General features: G+C 44.8%; 1 protein-coding gene across 4 annotated transcripts in view; it reads right to left on the bottom strand.

The window, feature by feature from the left end:
* Positions 1 to 17,603, bottom strand: part of mymx (myomixer) — a 28,342-nt gene extending 10,739 nt beyond the window's left edge. The window contains exons 1-19 of one of the 4 annotated variants that reach the window (XM_030106908.1): positions 16,706 to 17,603; positions 16,046 to 16,135; positions 14,734 to 14,877; positions 12,180 to 12,326; positions 11,515 to 11,703; positions 10,640 to 10,726; positions 10,269 to 10,387; positions 10,002 to 10,116; positions 9,841 to 9,918; positions 9,600 to 9,715; positions 7,815 to 7,977; positions 4,275 to 4,411; positions 4,079 to 4,175; positions 3,201 to 3,350; positions 2,858 to 3,007; positions 2,169 to 2,425; positions 952 to 1,087; positions 637 to 843; positions 90 to 242 (exon numbers count right to left, since the gene is read on the bottom strand). In XM_030106908.1, coding sequence (XP_029962768.1) covers positions 90 to 242; positions 637 to 843; positions 952 to 1,087; positions 2,169 to 2,425; positions 2,858 to 3,007; positions 3,201 to 3,350; positions 4,079 to 4,175; positions 4,275 to 4,411; positions 7,815 to 7,977; positions 9,600 to 9,715; positions 9,841 to 9,918; positions 10,002 to 10,116; positions 10,269 to 10,387; positions 10,640 to 10,726; positions 11,515 to 11,703; positions 12,180 to 12,326; positions 14,734 to 14,877; positions 16,046 to 16,135; positions 16,706 to 17,209 — 3,039 coding nt within the window. In that variant the 5' untranslated portion in view covers positions 17,210 to 17,603. The remainder of the gene's footprint in view (positions 1 to 89; positions 243 to 636; positions 844 to 951; positions 1,088 to 2,168; positions 2,426 to 2,857; positions 3,008 to 3,200; positions 3,351 to 4,078; positions 4,176 to 4,274; positions 4,412 to 7,814; positions 7,978 to 9,599; positions 9,716 to 9,840; positions 9,919 to 10,001; positions 10,117 to 10,268; positions 10,388 to 10,639; positions 10,727 to 11,514; positions 11,704 to 12,179; positions 12,327 to 14,733; positions 14,878 to 16,045; positions 16,136 to 16,705) is intronic. The other 3 variants (XM_030106910.1, XM_030106909.1, XM_030106911.1) reach the window with 3 other exon arrangements.
* Positions 17,604 to 17,814: the final 211 nt, after the last annotated feature.

The following is a 17,814-nucleotide window of genomic DNA, read 5'->3' as shown; positions in this document are numbered from 1 at the left end:
GATTCAAAGTTAATCGAGTGAAACGCTGCAAGTATTTGCACCAGTGAATCATTTCAGATGTTTTCATCGCGCTGATGCTGTCTTCTAACCTCCAGGTGGTCCTGCTTGTCCTCCAGAGCCTCCAGGCCACAGCGGTCCGGCTCGCACTGGATGGCCATGTCCGTCTCCTTCTCCAGGATGTCCAGCTTCAGCTCCTTGCTGCAGCTCAGGCACTCCTCCACACGCACCGCAAGGCGGGCATGCTGGTCAGGCACAAAGTCATCATGAGTAGGATGCTATTAAGGCATTATACTTCATTGAGTATTATTTGTTTTCCACTAAGAACCAGAAAGCAAATTAGTTTTCAAAATGGTGTCATGGAGTTCCCAACATCTGTGCATGTGCTACTTTGACACATGTGTTCTTTTTTAAACCGAGAATAAATAGAATTAAGACCAAAACATTCCTGTGAAGGGGAGTGGTGGCTTGTTTGGGTCTCATTAAAGTACACAGCCATGGAAAAAGGGAAACCAGATGTGGCTCTATTGAACGTAAAAACCATCCAGCATCATCTAAGATCATTATAACTTAACACTACAGCGGCCCACTGAGCTACTGCTCCCATGCACCCACGCTTTGCAGAGAACGCGGCCTTACTTTGCTGAGCAGGGCCTGGATGGCCTGGTCGTGGTTCTGCGACCGGCCTCGTTCCCTCACTGTGTCATTCAGCATCTCGACAGCCTCTCGCAGCTCCTCCACCGGGTCACCCATGGCCTCGATCAGGGGCTCACCGCCATTCCCGCCGCCGCCATGGCCACTTCTTTGGAAACCCAACAGAGTAGCAGCGGCGTCATCGTGAGGAGCCTGTCAGGCACACGGAGCAGAAAAGCTGCTGTTTGATGGTCGCAGAACATTAATGATGCTTTCCCGTACATGTTTATCTATCATGTTTAGAATTGCTGATCCTTTTACCTGACTGAGGCTGTAGCGATTCCGACTGAGCTCCTGGCTCTCCTCCAGCTCCACCCGCTCCAGGAACTCAGTCAGCATGCGCGTGTCCTGGAGCTCGGAGCTCTGCTGGGTCAGAGCACTCTGAATGCGATAGTACCTGGAAAAACACAAACATCAGCAGGAACGCTTTAACCAACAGCAACACCTGAGCTGCGGTGCACATCCTCAATCACAGCCCCGCATCCTTCGGCTGAACCACATCACAGAGACCGCTGGCAGTTTACTGGGCGACTGTTGCCATGCTTGAGCGCTGTTTATGTTATCATATATCACGTGTCACATAAACACATCCTGTACTTCAGGGCGTAAAGGCTGCCCCCTGCGCAGGGTTTATAAATAAGAACGCAAAGGGTTTGATTTGAAAGGGTATTTTCCTCAGAACAAATGAGCCTTAAGTGACTTCTATGTAGTGTTAAATAATGACCTCATTCCAAGTGTCTAACAGCTGCTTGGTGAGAGTCTCGACCTGCATCAATGCTCCCTCAGACTGCACAAGTGGCCATCTCTGCTCCCACCCTGGAAACACTTACACCGACACCTCTCTGTGTCTTTATTTTCTTTAGTCTGCTTCGTGTTCCCTTATAGAATCCGAGTTTCTGTTTATAGACAAAGGTACGTCCAGTGAACCGGCCAACATCATAACATTTTACTGAATGCATGGCTACAGACTGTCTTTCAAGGGCCAAGCAGGAGAGGGGCGTCATCTTCCAAACATGGAGCGGGTGACTCTGACACACACTGACAAGCCGCGGGTGAAGTGGAAGTCAGAGCAGCAGGGTATACCTTGCTTATTGCCGCATGACTCACAAATGAATAAACTTGAGCTGAGCAGTTAATGAGCACATGGAGAAAAGTTTGAGCCAACATGGAAAAAAAAAGGGCAACTTATGAGATCTATGGATATACACCCAGTATTTTCTTCTGTTTAATGGGGTGAAATTGTTTATCTTAAAATAGAAATTGGGGATTTCATGAATAAACTCTTCCAAAGTTGGGTTACAAACATGTCGAGGCCAAACCTGTTGAGATCCTGGAAACAGTGACAGACTTTATTTCCTGACCACACTGACGAGCACCAGAGTGTGATTGTTCATGGATTCATAACAGAAATCTTCCATGACGAGCCTCGGAGGGCTATCCCTGACTTCCCCTCAACCAAACAAAACAAAACAGCTTACTTTCTCTCCACCTCCTCCATGCGCGCTGGCAGTCCTCGTGTGTGCGGATGGTTGTGAGCGTGAAGGCGGTCCACCTCCTGCCTCAGGCCGCTGAGCTCCGGGCTGCGTGCCGCCACCTCCCTCTCCAGCAGACGGCTCTCCCTCTCGGCCACGCTCATGGTTTCAGGGTCCCCGGCTAACGCCGATTCTTTCATGGAGAGCTCCACCGACTCCAGCCAGGCCTCCAGGCTGCCAAGCGCCTGGAGCACCTTCACAGCCTGCAGAGAGCAGAGGAGGGGATCCCGTTTCAAGGAGAAGCTCCTCCTGCTGTGGCTTTCAAGTGATTTAGTGTACGGCTAAATAAACCAAAGGGACTCTGCAGAGACAGTACGAGGTATATCTAATGGAACTGGAGCCTTCTTTGAACTGCAGGTTTTCAAATAGAGGGTTTTCCAAAACATCATCAATCTCGATTTTCATGTTTTTTTTCCCCTTGGTTGAACTTTCATAAACTGTTGTGAGTTTACGCTGAAAGACTCTTATCAATCAAGATGGTAGAGATGAAAGTTCTACCCGAGACTGCATGCATACAATCCAGGTCCCTGCCCAGCAATAAGCCCCCAACAGGGGTGGCATTAATCAAGAGAATCCTGTAGTGATCTTAACTTTCTTCTAAAATGGGATGAATTTAAACAATTTATGAAGCTTACCCTAAAACCAAGCTCCTCTGAGGCCAGCAGAAAGGCTGCATTTCTCTGGTGCCTCCGCCTCAGCTCTTCCCACAGGACTTCCAGCTGGCCGAGGAACTCTTGGATCCTGGAGCTTCCTGGGTGCTGAGCTCGGACCAGCCCGTAGCCCTCCTGAGGGGAGCGTTAAAATGTGATGAGGAGAAATCTCACGTGTGAAATATTGACCTAATCTAGTTCATTATTTCATTAATACACAAACCAGACCTGCAAAGCGGACTGGATGAGGATATGTGGGGATTATTTTTTTCAAGGTAATGGTCCAAAGTGTATGTTTACAGGATGTGATGGTGCGCCCTGGATTTACCCTTTTGACCACCTCTATCCTGGCTCTGTTGGTGAGGATTTCTTTTTCCAGAGTCTGTTGACACTTCCTGGCCGCCTCCAGCCCCTCGAAGCTGGCTATTGAACACACCTGCGTCGCCATGGAGACGTTGTCTTTGAGCCAGGACAAAGTCTGAGGTTGAGATCGGTGCAAGGAAGTGAAACAAAGATGGGTTTAAACCGATGAGGATTGAAATATGTGATTGCAGAACACACCGCAGATGTAACAGAGTTTCCAAAGCCACGAGAACATGCTGCTTCAAATAATGACATTTAAATTACTGCAATTACAGGGATGTGCAATATATCAATGGTCAATTAATTATTGGTCGTTATGTAAGAAAGTGGAATTCTCAATGATGATGACGTATTGTGCAGATCATGACTACAGAGTAGAAGATTAATGTTTGGGTTGATGGCAGAACAGTTTAATTAGCAATGCAGATGCCTAACCTTTGAGTATGGTTTAAATTCAGATTTGATTGATAGAATTCACAAACTGAATTAAAAGACTGAGCTACAGAATGGAAAATGAAGGTGAATAGCTCCGATCACCTGTCTGGGCAACAAAGCTAAAATACTCATTAGTCTTCCAAACTTTAAAATCAGAAGATGAATTCTGGCTGTAATTATTATTATTTTTAAAACCTGACCTAACATTACTGCACAATAGCAGAAAAGATAATGTTCTTTTCATTCTAGAGAATTGCGTGGTTGTTTAAGCTGTGTGCATTTTTAATTCGTCTCCTTATGTGAAGCAAGAACTTAACACTAAATCTAAGTCTCTATCAGCGCAGCCTGTGAGGTGAATGTGGGCAGCTCTGCAAACTGAATTCTGGTGCTTGGCAGAGGTCAGGTCACCTTGTCAGCAGACACGGTGAACTTCTGGAGCTGAACATGAAGCTGTGGGTGGCCTTGAGGAGCGGTGGCAAGCCTGGGCTCTGGTCTGGGCTTCCTGCTGCAAAGAAAATACAGACATGTGACTCTAATTATGACTTACATAAAGACTCTTTATTATGTAAGTCACAGACCGAGTGAAGCCAGAGTGAAATGTCACCTTTCCCCTTTAAACTTATGTCTGACGATGGCACCGTTCGCGCAGGCTGGGCCGTCTCCCGGTGGTGCGGAGGTGGGGCTTGCCGATTGCTGATCTTGGCTCTGGGTTCGCCTGCCGTTCTCACAGTCGACGATGCTCTGTAAGCGAAGCGGTAAAAGTGTCTTTAGGAAAATGTAGAAGATCAGCGTGTGATGCGTATCGTCTACCCAACAAATACTGAAAGGATCCGTAAACATCTCAGAAATGCAGACTTTTCTGTCGTCCAGGGTTAATGCCTCTGGCTGGAGGCCGGACAAGGTGGACAGCTGCCCAGAGTAAAGTTTCACCCATAAAGACACAAGGCTCACTCACAAAAGGTTCACTATTCTCTGTGAAACAAGCCAGGCCAGGCTAAAGACACCAACTATTTCTGTTTGACAGAAACAGCAATTGTAATAAAAAAATACTAAAGATGGCAGCAAAAAAAGTTTAAATACATGAAAATGGCTTCATAAATGAACATATTAGGTGTAGCAAATTTAGCAGCATGTGCTAAGCCACTCCGGTGATGAAAAGGAGCCATTGTTGTTGAGAGTAAAACTCCTTTTTAATGCCCTTTCCCCAGATCTCATTAAAGCAGCGGAGCCTTGTCTGTCTCAGACGATGATTTCCATTGCCATCCACCTCGGCTTTACTTAACAGCTACGCAGGAGAGTTTTCAGCAAGGTCAGTGCCAAAGCTTTAGACCTTGTCTATGTTCAGAAATATATTAAAAATGTCAACAGCCACTAAGGCACTTTTACAACCATCTCAGTACTTTAAAGGTTGGCCAAAGGACTCTGCAGCAGAGTTTCCAACGAGAAACTGGATGGATCTGGACTATTACAGAAAGCACAGTGAGTAATCCTTAAAGCTGGCCTTTTCATCCGCGATGGTCTACTTCAAAAGGCTCTGTGGAACATCAGAAAGCAACAAGATCCAACACAGCCAATGTCAGAACGCATACCCCAAATCATTCACAGCATAGCCATTCTTCGTCATAAATCAGGATCAACAAAGTAATTATATCATTTCAGTTATTTTGTTTTCCAAGTACTTCTTACTGTGACATTGTTTACTCGTCTGCTGAACATACAGAAAAGCTCTGAATTAATTACAATTCATGTAATTTGTTACATGCTTTATTCGGACAATAAAATGTCTGTCAATGCCAAATGAAAAGATCTGAATTTACCCAGCATGCCAAACATAGAAAATGGTGACAAAATGTTTACAATTTGACTATAATTAGATCGTTTTGAAAGAATAGGAACTCGTGGACAGTATTGCCTCCAAATTTCTGCAAGCGGAGGAGAACTGACGCTGTCCAACATCATTTAAAAACTTGCCAGTCATTCCAGCGGCTAATCTCGGTTTGCGAAGAGGCACCTCATCACTCCGTTCATGGACTGAAGCTCCAGAACTAACAAACTAGCGTGATTCATTTGACATGCTTGATAACAATCACTGCCATCTCCCCCCCAGATATCTGCTCTTGTCCTTCATCCTGGACGGCAGTTTCCACTGTAAACAACTCCTGTGGTGCAATCCACATCCCGTTCCACCACATGAAAATGAGTAGTGTCAGCTGCAGCGAAGAAGTAGCTGTTTAATGATTTGCCCTGTCATTTTCAGCCGTGTTCTGTGTTTTTTAATCTTCCACCACTGCAGCGTACTTCTCATTGTCTGGGTCCTGTCCTTTCTTATCAGTCTTCTGCTGATCTCCTGCTCTCCTCTGTGTTTTCTCCACCGCGCTGTGATGTGATGTCAGCCAAGAGCTATCACTTAGCACCGAGTCCATCTGGTCTCCAGCCACAGCATCTGGCCACAATTAACCAGAAAAACAGACGGAAAGCCATGTTTACCCCCAGAAACAAGAGGCCTCACTACTGCTGACACCAGGACACGGATGTACAGATTTGAACATGTGTACTCAAGCATGCAGGCAGCCACTAAAACCTTTACAGTTACTTCTGGTTTATTCAAATTGCAGATCCATTCAATGTGTCATTTACCGCTGTATATATATATGTTTTGAATTTGCTATGAGCCCACAGACTACAGCACTTGTATGTTATTCAGGTCACTTGGGAGCTGAAAGTGCAGTGAAAGCATGTGACAAATTACTCTGACTGTTCAACTTTTTGCTTGTGCTGGGCACTGAGTTCAGCCTTGGGGCTCCAGATTTTTGCTTACAGTGTCTTTATAACCCTTCCATAAATAGCAACAAGTGCAACTCCCACAGACAGCGCGCCCAGGAAACTCCCAGCTCCCACTGCAATAAAGGCTACAAGCTGGAGTGAATGGTCTCCAGAGGTGACGGTGCGGAGATCACAGGGCCGGCAAGAGAAGACAAAAACAAGCGGGGATATAAATTTAGCCAAAAGCATTTCAATAATGACAATTAAGAAAAAAAAAAAAAAAGTAAATGCTAGGTTTGAGCTCTTAAAAATTCTGCAAAACAGGGCCAACCATGACTTCAGCAGTGGTCAAAGTCAACAAGATGAGAATAGCATTGCATTATGGGACACCAAGCTGTCTCCATGCATTCACTTGCAGGCTTTAAAGAAGTTTAATCTGCAAGGTTCAAAGACTAAATTCAAAGTTAATTACTGCCTTCAGCGTACCACACACTTAGGTTTCTGGACAAGCCATCTTCCAAAAGACGCAGAGTATATTTCCGTGTCTGTTTATGGGCAGTGGGGTCACTATAGGAGCACGCATACAGTCAATAAAATTCCAGGAGGCCTCCAGGATCAGGAATGTCGTGTCTGAGGCAGCCGCATGCTCCGTGTGCTTTATTCATTCAACCTGGCCTGACCCACAGACCATCTATTAAGACACGATTAGTTCAAATGAATGTGCTTTTGTTAGAACGCTTGAAAGCCAACACATTTTTCTACCATAAAGTGAAGTTTGGGGTCGGAGGGAAAGTCTTATTCGCTCTGGCCTTCTGTTCAACCATGTTGCACAGGCACAACCTGACATTTTTCATGGAAACAGATGTAACTTTTGTGCCAGGATAAATAGTGTCATTATGAGGTCTTCCTGTGGCTTCTACAGGGCAATATACGTAGGTACCGCTTGGAGCCTGAGGTTCTTGTTGGGGGATTAAGAAGACTGCAAAGAAACAGTGAAGTTATCGCTATTCTCTGCAGCACTAGTTACTGTTCCCATTGTTTTAAGGCTTTTACACAACTACGATGTCAGATGATGCCATTAAATATGACTAATTAGTTGATAGTATGGAAAACTAGCTTTAACTTCGGTGCCAAAACCAGAAGCTGCTGCCTTGCAGCACATCTGTCAAACTCTATTTTGGAAAAATCTGCTTAAGTTATAAGTCTGGCATTTTCCAAACCAGAGGACAAAGTGCGTCACTTTCTGCAGCCGCAGATTTCGCAGCACTGGTCAGAGCGGGGTCTCATCTTTTGCCAGCGCTGATGGCGTTGTTCTCTCCTTCTCGAGAGACACAGCGTGCGGTTTCCCCCAGCGTCAGAATGAAATACCAGAGCCGCTCACCACGCAGCCCTTCAGACGATTCCGCTCCTCCTTCACCTCCTTTCCCATGATCCCATACGTGTCCGTTCCCACGTTGCAGTGGGGTTCCCGGGCCGCTGTCAGGAGGTCAGCGTCTTCCCTGGTGAAAGCGGAGCCGGCGAGAGAGAGTGTGGTCTTGTCACTCCTGCGGGGCGAGCAGAGCAGGAGGTCACACTTCAGGTCCCAGGCAGCGAACTCCAAGTATGGCAATGAGGCTTTATAGCAGTGTTTGTGTTATTTGATTGAAATGGTTATGAAACACAACCGATAAGACGGTGACGTAATGTTTGGATCTAAAGATAGGCCACCGGCATCCAGAGGCTCTGGGCCTGAGAGGTTTTTGGAAGCAGGAGATACTGGAGATGGATGTCAGGGCTGCCGACTTCAGTTGTGCTTTTTATTAGGAATAATTGAACCTTTTTATTAGGCTTCCAATATTTTTATTGTTATCCATTAGTCAATTCTGACTTTCCATCAAGAGATGGAAAGAATGTCATGCTGCGCGGATATCTGTTGTTTTTACCCCTTGCTTTATTCACGTACTACAACCATTTCTTATTTTATTTTGTTCTATTTTTTTATTACTTTATTTTATCAATTTTTTGGGATTTGTCTAAGCAACTCCAATATTACAACAGATATTAGTCTGTATGTGTAATATAACCAAAATTTGAATCAAGTGGGTAAAGAAATGCTGAAGTTATAACTCGAAGAACATAAACAATCCGTACTTTTGTACTTTTACATGAACTGAAACTAATAATAGTACCGTGAGCATGTTTTAGAGAAGTACCGGTATATTCCTTGATGAAGTACCACTACTTTAATCATGTGTGAACAATACTCATTTCTGCTCTAATTCTGATGGGAAAAGAATTAATGTACGTTTAATATTCCTGCTACTTTCTCCAAAATAATAACAATGACGATAATAATGAGAAGAAAAATCTTTAAAAGCAACTCTTAAGAAACAAACTACTAACAGGCATATTTAATCTATACAGATGTGATGTTTTTCCACATGCCTGGAGTCTGTAACCATGTTAATGCGAACAGAACAGACCATAGCGTACATGAAGTAATGTACTCTCTTGGTTTGGCTCCTGTTTTACCACAGCAATTAAGCACGGCTGTACTCATTAGGTAGATAAGGGCTCTGATGTTCTAGAAATTCCAGTGATGTAAAAGTCTGGATACTCACTGAAGGCTACATTACCAATAAATCTGTTTTACAAATTCCATAAAAAAACTTTTTCTTGTAAACATGCCCCATCTCAGCTTCAGCCGTGTTTCAGATTACATCAGGCTTTTAATTGTAAAAAGCAAACACAACATGGCGCCAACTTGACACTTTGCCAAAGCATTATTCACTTTTCACTGCGATCCAAATTCCAAAGCGGCACAGAAAACTGTCTATTATAGCCCAAAAGGTGGGTGGCGAGTGATACTTAAAGGGGTTTTTTTTTCTCCAGACAGAGAGACTCGCCAGTCCTTCATTTTGGTTATAAACTTTGACAGATTCAAGCCCAGATTAAACAAAGCTAATCAAGAAGGATAGAAAAAAAATTGATGATGATGATTTTAGTGATGAAGCTCCTTCTGAGTTTTGCCAGTACACGCTTTTAATGTGAGCTCCCAGCAAAGTATTACCAGAAAAATACAGTTCCAGCTGAGTGGAATCCTGCTAAGCAGCAATTACGGTGTGAAATGAGGCTTGCAGTGAGGGCCACCAGGGCCGTCCGTGGTATCTCTGGCTCGCTGGCGTACCTGTAGACCTTCTGAAGAAGCGTCCAGCAGTCCTTCACCTCACTCTGCTTCTGCGCAACGCTGGCAGCCAGGGCGGGATGGAGATTAGACATCTGGGATACGCTAACATCGAGCATCTACCACACACACACACACACACACACACACACAGACCGGCAGGTTAGGCAGAGCGGGGCTTCTGCAACACACATTTAAAGATCCGGCCAAGCACTGCAGCTCTGGGTGAACAGCCAGCTCTCACCACGATCTGACTGGCGATGTCTCGCATCTCTCTGTCTCCAAAGCTGTCCAGCTCTCTGGATGCACATATGCTTTTCTTCTGAAAACCACCAGGGAGTGGGAGCGATGTTTAAAACCCAGGTATGGTTAAAGGGGTCATATAATAAAGTTCTTAGATCTTACCATGTTGTTAATAGCAAAGAGGATATTGTCGGCCTGCTGGTAAAACGAGGACACTTCCAGCGCCACGTGAAGATTTTCATGGTAGTTTTTCAGATGAGACTGGACCTTCAGCCACCTACACACACACACACACACACACACACACACACACACACACACAAACACAAACACACACACACACACACACAAAAGTTCAGCCTCAATTAATCTCCAGATTGAAAATGAGTCACACATCTTTCCAGTTCAACTTAAGGGGACAAACTGTACATTTTATTGATGTGTTTCCTCCTGCTGGAGATGTTTTTGCCATCTGTCTTCCCTTGTTTCTCCAGTTTAAGGGCCAAGTTGTTGATCTCCTCGTGGAGGTTTCTGTGTAGCTGTTCATCCTGCAGGGAGACGGCGGGGGGAACACAGTCCAACTATGACCTCAGCTGTCTTTACATTCATGCTGGGAGACAAATTACAGTCAGCCGTAGATAAATGACCAGGAAGTCTCCACAAAATTATAAATGAAAGCATTAACATATGGAAATGTTTACATTATAGCATCAAAAAAATGCTGTTTTTCAGGTAAAATGTTTTATCAGTGTTTTATTGATTTTTAATGGGTTGTCTGCATGATCTCTCGCAGCACTCACCTGTTTAAGATCTAAAATTCTCCTGGTCAGCTGCATTTTGTCAACATTTTCCCTCAGGACATTCACCAGAGACTGCTCCTCTTCCTGCTGGCACACATAAAAGTTCGTGTTTACAGCCCCCATTTGTTAGGAACCTGATCATTACTCCTTTTCAGAGGCACCGGGATTAAGCCACATTAGTCCTGCTACCAAGGAAGACACTAAACAGAAATAGCCCTCAGCGGGGAGGAAGGAAACTTTGAACTCGACACCGATGCATAGAGTCAGGAACGAGTGGAACTGAATGGAGAATACATCTCCTCCGAGGATGGATGTTTTATAGACTTCATAAGCAACATCCTCCATTACGTTCCCACAGGTCCATTATTAATCATTAGTTTCCCCGGTGCCAGACGCAGCACGAACACAGAGATAAACACAAGGCCCGAAATGCGCCACATGATTGCTTGTTGATAATGACAGGCAGATGTTTTACACCGGTGAATATATACAAACAAGAGATGTCTTCGGGATACTGAGCTAATTTCCTGCATTAGCAAGTGCTGTTTTTGTGCCAATTATCTTGACAACTGTTGATTAGAGCTGTCTGTAGACTCAGATTGGCCTGTGGGCAAAACTGCTCTGGTATAATTGTCAATGGGGACGGGCTCAGTTAATTCGGTTTTGTTTTCGTGCCTAAATAAATGGAGAGAGGTCATGTACTAATGAGAGCAATCACAAAGAATGTGTAAATGAGGACATTAACTCAAAAAAGATGTGTACAAAAAAAAAAAAAACGCTTCAAAGAGAGAAGAGTGTCGCCCTTTCCACATCAAGGAAATGAATGAATGAACTCGGAGAAACGGTACCATGTTTTAGAAGTGACTGATCTGTACCTTCTCTTTAATCCACGCCTCCAGCTGGTCCACCTTTCTGTTGAACTCCTGCAGGGACTTGGCTCCGCCCAGAGGCCTGGTCTGGCTGGCGGCTAGTTTCAGGGTCTGCCACTGGTCCCTCAGCTGGCCGAGCTGCTTCCTCACCAGCTCAGACGTGGGGTTCAGCTTGCAGATTAACTGCTCGCCCATCTTGGGAAATAGAAATTCATCCAAAGTTCACTTGAGTTTTTTTTTTGTTCTTTTTCTTCAGAGAGACTAAGAACACAAGTGTGGAAGGACATATTTGACATCTCAAAAGATTTGATAAATGTTTGATAAATCCCCCTTTGTCCTTCTTGGAGTGTCCAAATATTGAAGTGGGTTAATTCAGGCTTACATTTGACTTCAAAACATCGTTCCTGAAGGGGAATATTTAAACGGGTTTGACAGAACTGTGGAACAGCGAGGGCCTGGATCTGTCTGTGGGACCATTGCATTATGTGTTATGTGATCAGACAGACGCTTTTAGCCCCACTGTCATGAATTATGGTTGCGTTCAGATCTCCATTATGTTTTCAAAGTCAAAATAAACATTACATTTCCCTCGTGTGGAAACCTGATGTGTTTGCTCTGGACACGGTAATGCATCACTTCAGGCCGAGTCTTGCCTTGAATCGTTTGATCACCTGGTTGAGCTGAATTAAGGTGTTCTCAAAGTCTTTGAGGTCCCTCTGTAGAGTCTGTGAAGCTTCCTCCCAGTCCTGCAGGGGGCAGCACTGAACGTTGCACCCATCCTTCAGATCCTGCAGCTTTCCTTTGATCCATGCCTCTGCCTGCAGCAGAAAACAGTCACACAGACAGAAATGTACATTTTAAATGCTAAACTGTTCAGAAAAGAAGTACTCACTGAGTTATCAATAAGAGTTTTGTAATAAGTGATGACAACTCATATTATTCTCACTGAAACTGCACTGAGTCGAGTGCATGTGAATTACCTGGGGTCAACAGTGAGATGAACTAGTAATATATATCGATACAAACACTGACAAGCTAAAATTAATACATTTTTGCTGCAGTGTTTTCAAAACAACTTATATTAATAACTTCAAACAGATCTTAGTCCAGTGGGTTTGACATGAGACTGAAAAAAAAGGGTAGTCACTGTCTTATTCTATTCATCCAGCAAACAAGCCACATTTTCTTTCCCGCCTGGGAGCAACGTGGAGAGTCAAGCACACCGAGAACACATCCTTGCTCTTCAGTGTCATGTTATGCAGAGCAGAAGTTTCTCTTGGCAAGTGGAGCGGCTCTGTTGCATAAGACATTTGTGTTGAAGAGCTGCCTCTTTTGGCGAACTCCAGTCAGAAGTGAACAGGCTCAACCAGGTGGCCGATATCAGAAACTGTTACATAGCACATGTTTGCTCTTTGTAGGGAAAAACAGCCTAGAAGTTAATGGCAAACCAGATTAATTGAATTCCTAAATCACAATCAGTTTTGTTTTTGCTTGTTGGGTCGATCTGTAAGAGCTCATACCACTGGATGCATATTATAAAAAAAAAAAAAGACATTAAAGAAACATTTCTAACAAGGACTTTGATTAGAAATAGATCCAGCAGTATCTCTGCTCCGACACGGCACAGCCACCAAACGGCGTTTTGGTCTTGATTAAAATGTGAAGTCACCTCTCCCCAGAGATGCCGGTCATTAACTTTACAAGGCCCCCGAGGCGGCAGAGGTATTTCTGGGTTGAACAGGAGGAAAAAAGCTTGACAAAACAGGCCCGGCCCTATCTCCTCACACTGGCTCCCATGGCGTTATAATGACCTCATACAGGAAGTCTATGATTCCCTTGTTTCTTCCTGTACGCTCTCGACAACAATGGCCTGTTTATCAAAGTGTTACAGTCGGGCCTCAGTCTACTGGAGGAGACAGTTAATTCATGCAGGCCGGACTGATCCTCCAGCTTTTCGAGGAATGAAAAAAAAAAAATTGTTTAATTCATTCATTCCTGAAATTTTAGAACAATTTCTGTTTTAAAGGATAATGAAGATAGATTCTGCACGTTATTTATTCTCGCCACATTTTCACCATTTTCGCCTCCTAATGTAATTTGGCGCTGGCGATACGGCGGGAGTTGAACTCTCTCGACTTCCTCTATCATGCAAATGAAATGGTGAAAGGCGAGACATGCTGCAGAGCAGCCTTGGAGACAGATGGCCCTCGACGAAGCCGTGCTCCTCCATGTGGTGACCTGCTTTGCTCCTCTCGCCTCAACCATTCGGGGCCGTTAAAAGTCCCTCACTGAAAAGCGGACTTCCACTTTCATTGCAATCTAATACTGTAAAAATACATTTTCACCAGCGAAAGCAGTCAACCAATTCACTGTAAAATAAGCCCCAGTAGCAGAGTTTAGGATTATTTAAAACCTTAAATAAAAGAAACTGTTCTTTAGAAAAAAATAATAAATTTTAAAATAGCTTCTAAGGCTACAGGCCTTGGCCTACAGGTCATTAACAACTTGCAATGAGCACATTTTTCAAAATGAAAGTACAGCTGAGGTTCCTTCAGTTGACTTTTTTTTTTTCCCTTTAAGCAAACAAGCTGCACAACAGAGGCCCAGTGACCCCGCCGAGAACCGGACAAAATGTCCCCGAGCCGAACTGCTTGAGAAATGGTCCTTGTTGCGGCGAGGTGGATGCCGTGATGAGATAACACAACCAGTTGTGCTGCTTGGCCGAGTCTCCCTGGGCCATAGGCGTGAAGAGATGGAGCCAAACAATGATCTCATCCCTAAATAATTGCTTGTGGCGGTTTCCCCTCCCTCTCTTCCCTCTGCCGAACACACTGCTCACACAGTTCTTGGGACAAAATAAGATCCAGGACATATTTTGTTCTCCTCGGCGGGTCATGCGACAGGCAGCTCCCCCACCGATTCCATCTCCGCAGCTCGGCTCGCGGCGCTGAACTCACTGCAGCTTCGTCTCATATACATCAGGACAGATGAGGCCTTCTGATAAGCTGTCACCAGGGCTTATTTTTTAAATTATCTATAACATCTGTGCCTATAAAATATAACTTTTCTGGAGAGTAAATTCTTCAGACCGCTCTTATTTGAAAGATTGATGCAGAGATGAGGAAAGTGTAGCTTCTCATGAGGAACTGAAACATGTGTTAAAGCCTCCCGAAATACCAGGAAAAGCCGTCGAGGTGGATATTGTGCGTGCTTTCTCCGTTTTACCTGAAGGACTTCTTTGCTGAAGAGCGAGTTTCGCTGAGTGAAGCAGTCGCTCTGGGGTGGAACAGCTGCAGATGCTTCGCTCTGTGTGTGTGGATGACTCTCCGTCCTCTGAGGCTCCTTCTTCTGCAGCTTGGCCACTGAAATCTGTGTGAGCACACAGCAAGACGAAGTGTTGAAAAGGTGACAGGAATCTGATTCTCAGTCAAGCAACACCAAAGAGTCAAAACCATCATCCCTCATTTCGTGACGACTCCCTCCGAGAGAGCGGCAGATCTCCAGCTGCAGTCGCTTCAGAGATATCTAATGTTGATTAAACCTTTGTTTACCATCCAGAGAGACCATAAAAACCCGTGCCAGACTGGCCCCAAAGTCTCACATAACAAAAGCGACCTGTCAACACTATATGTGCTGAAAAAACAAACCAAAAAAAAAAAAAAAAAAAAGGAAAAAGCTATAATAAGATGGACAAGCATTCCTACCACTCTCCAATCAGGAAACATCTGGGCACAAGAAGGAAGCAGGGAACGAGTAAATCCTAAAGCGTCTGACGTCTTTCATGCTCACACATAAACATCACTTTCTCTCACCTGCGTGCACAGGTGAAGGTGCCACCACCTTCATCAGCAAATATGACAATTACGGGCCGAAGACATGAGCGAAATGTGATTTTAAGAGAAGAACAGTAACGTTTGTGGCTGCAGAATAATTTTTTTTGTCAACATCTTCCCTGACTTCATGTTTTCCAGTGTGTGTCTGCGAGGTCGGCTGCTGTAACACAGCTCCTCAGGCACAAAGCTACACCCATGACTTCAACAAGCAACGGGCCAAAATCCAACAGCCTTTTAAACAGTATCCCACAATATACCCTCACTGTTTACGTCCAGCGCATGCTTCTTCAACAAAGTGAAAAATAGGAAACGACTGGTGTGACTTGGGTGTCTGTGGGCCGCTCGCACAAAAAGACACGTTGCTCACCTAAATGTTTTTTTTCCACCTCGGTGTAACTTTGCTCCAAATGTATAATATAACTGTTTAAGTTTGGCGAACGCAGCGCATGACTTCACCTCCCGAAACTCCAAGAGATTAATCAACACACAGCTGGCTCACGGCAAAACAACTGTTTTCCTACAGTGGGAGTAAAGCTGGGAAAAAGAGCATCATTGTCAAGATGCCGGCCAATAATGTGCACAAAAAAAGCCTGCTTATGCTGGACTTTTCTTCTGAGATTAAAGGCTATAAACTTTATTGGATTTCACATGTTCCTTTAACAGTAGCATGTCAGGTTTTCATTGGTGCTCAGCGGGGATCTCACCTGCTGGACTGACTTCTCTCCATTCACTTGCATCCAGGTCCGTCCCTGAGCGGGCTGCATGTCGTCACCGCTGTCTTTTCTCAGTAAAACCTATAATATTGAGATGAAATCAGCTTCTGGCAGGGGTGAAAATAATAATTGGAACAAGCTTGGACAGGAATGAAATAAATAATGCAACAAGGCAGGAACGTTGCACATTATAATTAGCCTTTTTACAGGGTTATTGGCTTCTGCGTGCGCTCATGACTAACTCCAATAACTGTTATATTTGGACATAATAAAACAAACAAATCCACCTTTAAATCTGATTTGTGTTAATAACTTCAAGATTTTATATTCAGCTGGGAATGTATCATAAAAAAAAAATATTCAGCAAAAAGTTACATAATCCCTGAATAAAACTGTCTGGACCATTTGTACATTCTTACTGTAAACTGTAATTTGTGTCCGCTTTCCATGATAAATTTGAGCTTAATTTGCTTGCTTGGAATCACACTAAAAAGTAAAAAAAAAAAAAAAAAGATAATTATTTATGTCCATCAACAATAATTGTATTTTCAGAGATATTTCCACAATAGCAAGTTCTATTACATCATTATAAAGGAAAGTAATACTGGGTTATGGCACACAGTGTTACAGTTAATTGCTTATGTTCTGTACCTTAAATTGAGAATTCGGCTTATTCTCACAGCTCACTCCCACGATCCTGGGCCGATGCGTCTCTGACGTGTTGCTGATGTTGTTGTTGTTGTTGTTGTTCTCGGATGTGGACCCGGCGACCGAGAGCCGCGCTGCTCCCACGACCACCATGTTCTCCATTCTGTCTCTGCTCCCAGAGATCGTGATCTTCTTGATGGACCTGGAGACCGTCGAGGACGGAGACGCCACGTTCTGGTTCAGGTGGTCCTCGGCCGCCATGTGCTCCTGCCGCTGCTTCACTGGGGCGACCTGCTTGACAGTCGGCGCGACCAGACAGGGACCATGTGCGCAGCCCTGGGGCCGGCTGAGGTAGAGGGAGTTCAGGTTGTGCTGCAGCACGCAGTTATCCAGAGTCTCAGCGGGGAGATAACTCTGTGTGAACTCCTGGCATTTTGGCACAGCTGGAGCTGACAGCCTCGTCCCTATGGTGAAGGGCTGCACCTTCCTCACGATGCTTTCCGACATGATCAGAGTCCCAGTGAGGAGACAAAAATCCCAAAAAAAAAAAAAAAAAATCCAAATGAAAAAACTAAAAAACAGTCTGTCACATCCCTTTGTACTCTCTCCTCGCTACACAGCTGTGCGGTCTCTGTTCGGCAGGAGGTGGAGGGTTGATCACAGGGTGTAGAGAGAGCTCAGTTCTCCACCTTCTTGTGCATGTTGAGAATGCATAACACACAGCCCAGGACGGCTTCCTTGGACTCCTGGGATCGGACCCGGTCCCAGATGTGGCGCAGTGCCGTGCCAAGGTGGGCAGCGCCTGTCGAGAAGCTTCTCCTGAGGAACTGAGCCACTGAGCCTGCCAGTCTGCTACTGAGGAGCCTGATAACCAGGGACCGCAGCAAGATGAAGACTGCTGGCATGCTGCCGGGCTGGGCTACGCTCAAGTTAGAGGGGGAAAAAAAAAAAGGAAAGAAAAGGAAGGAGGAGGAGGCTTGGCTGGGAGAGGGAATGAAGTCACCACCTCTTCTCTCACTCTCACTCTCCCTTTCGCTCTCTCTCTCCCTCTTTCTTTCTGTCAGGAGCGACAGAGCAGAGCGGCGGCCGTAAAGCCTGGCTGTCAAAACTTC

This window comes from Salarias fasciatus, chromosome 13, assembly GCF_902148845.1.
Source record: "Salarias fasciatus chromosome 13, fSalaFa1.1, whole genome shotgun sequence".
In the NCBI taxonomy this organism is placed as follows: domain Eukaryota; kingdom Metazoa; phylum Chordata; class Actinopteri; order Blenniiformes; family Blenniidae; genus Salarias; species Salarias fasciatus.
This window is presented reverse-complemented; position numbering and strand designations above follow the sequence as displayed.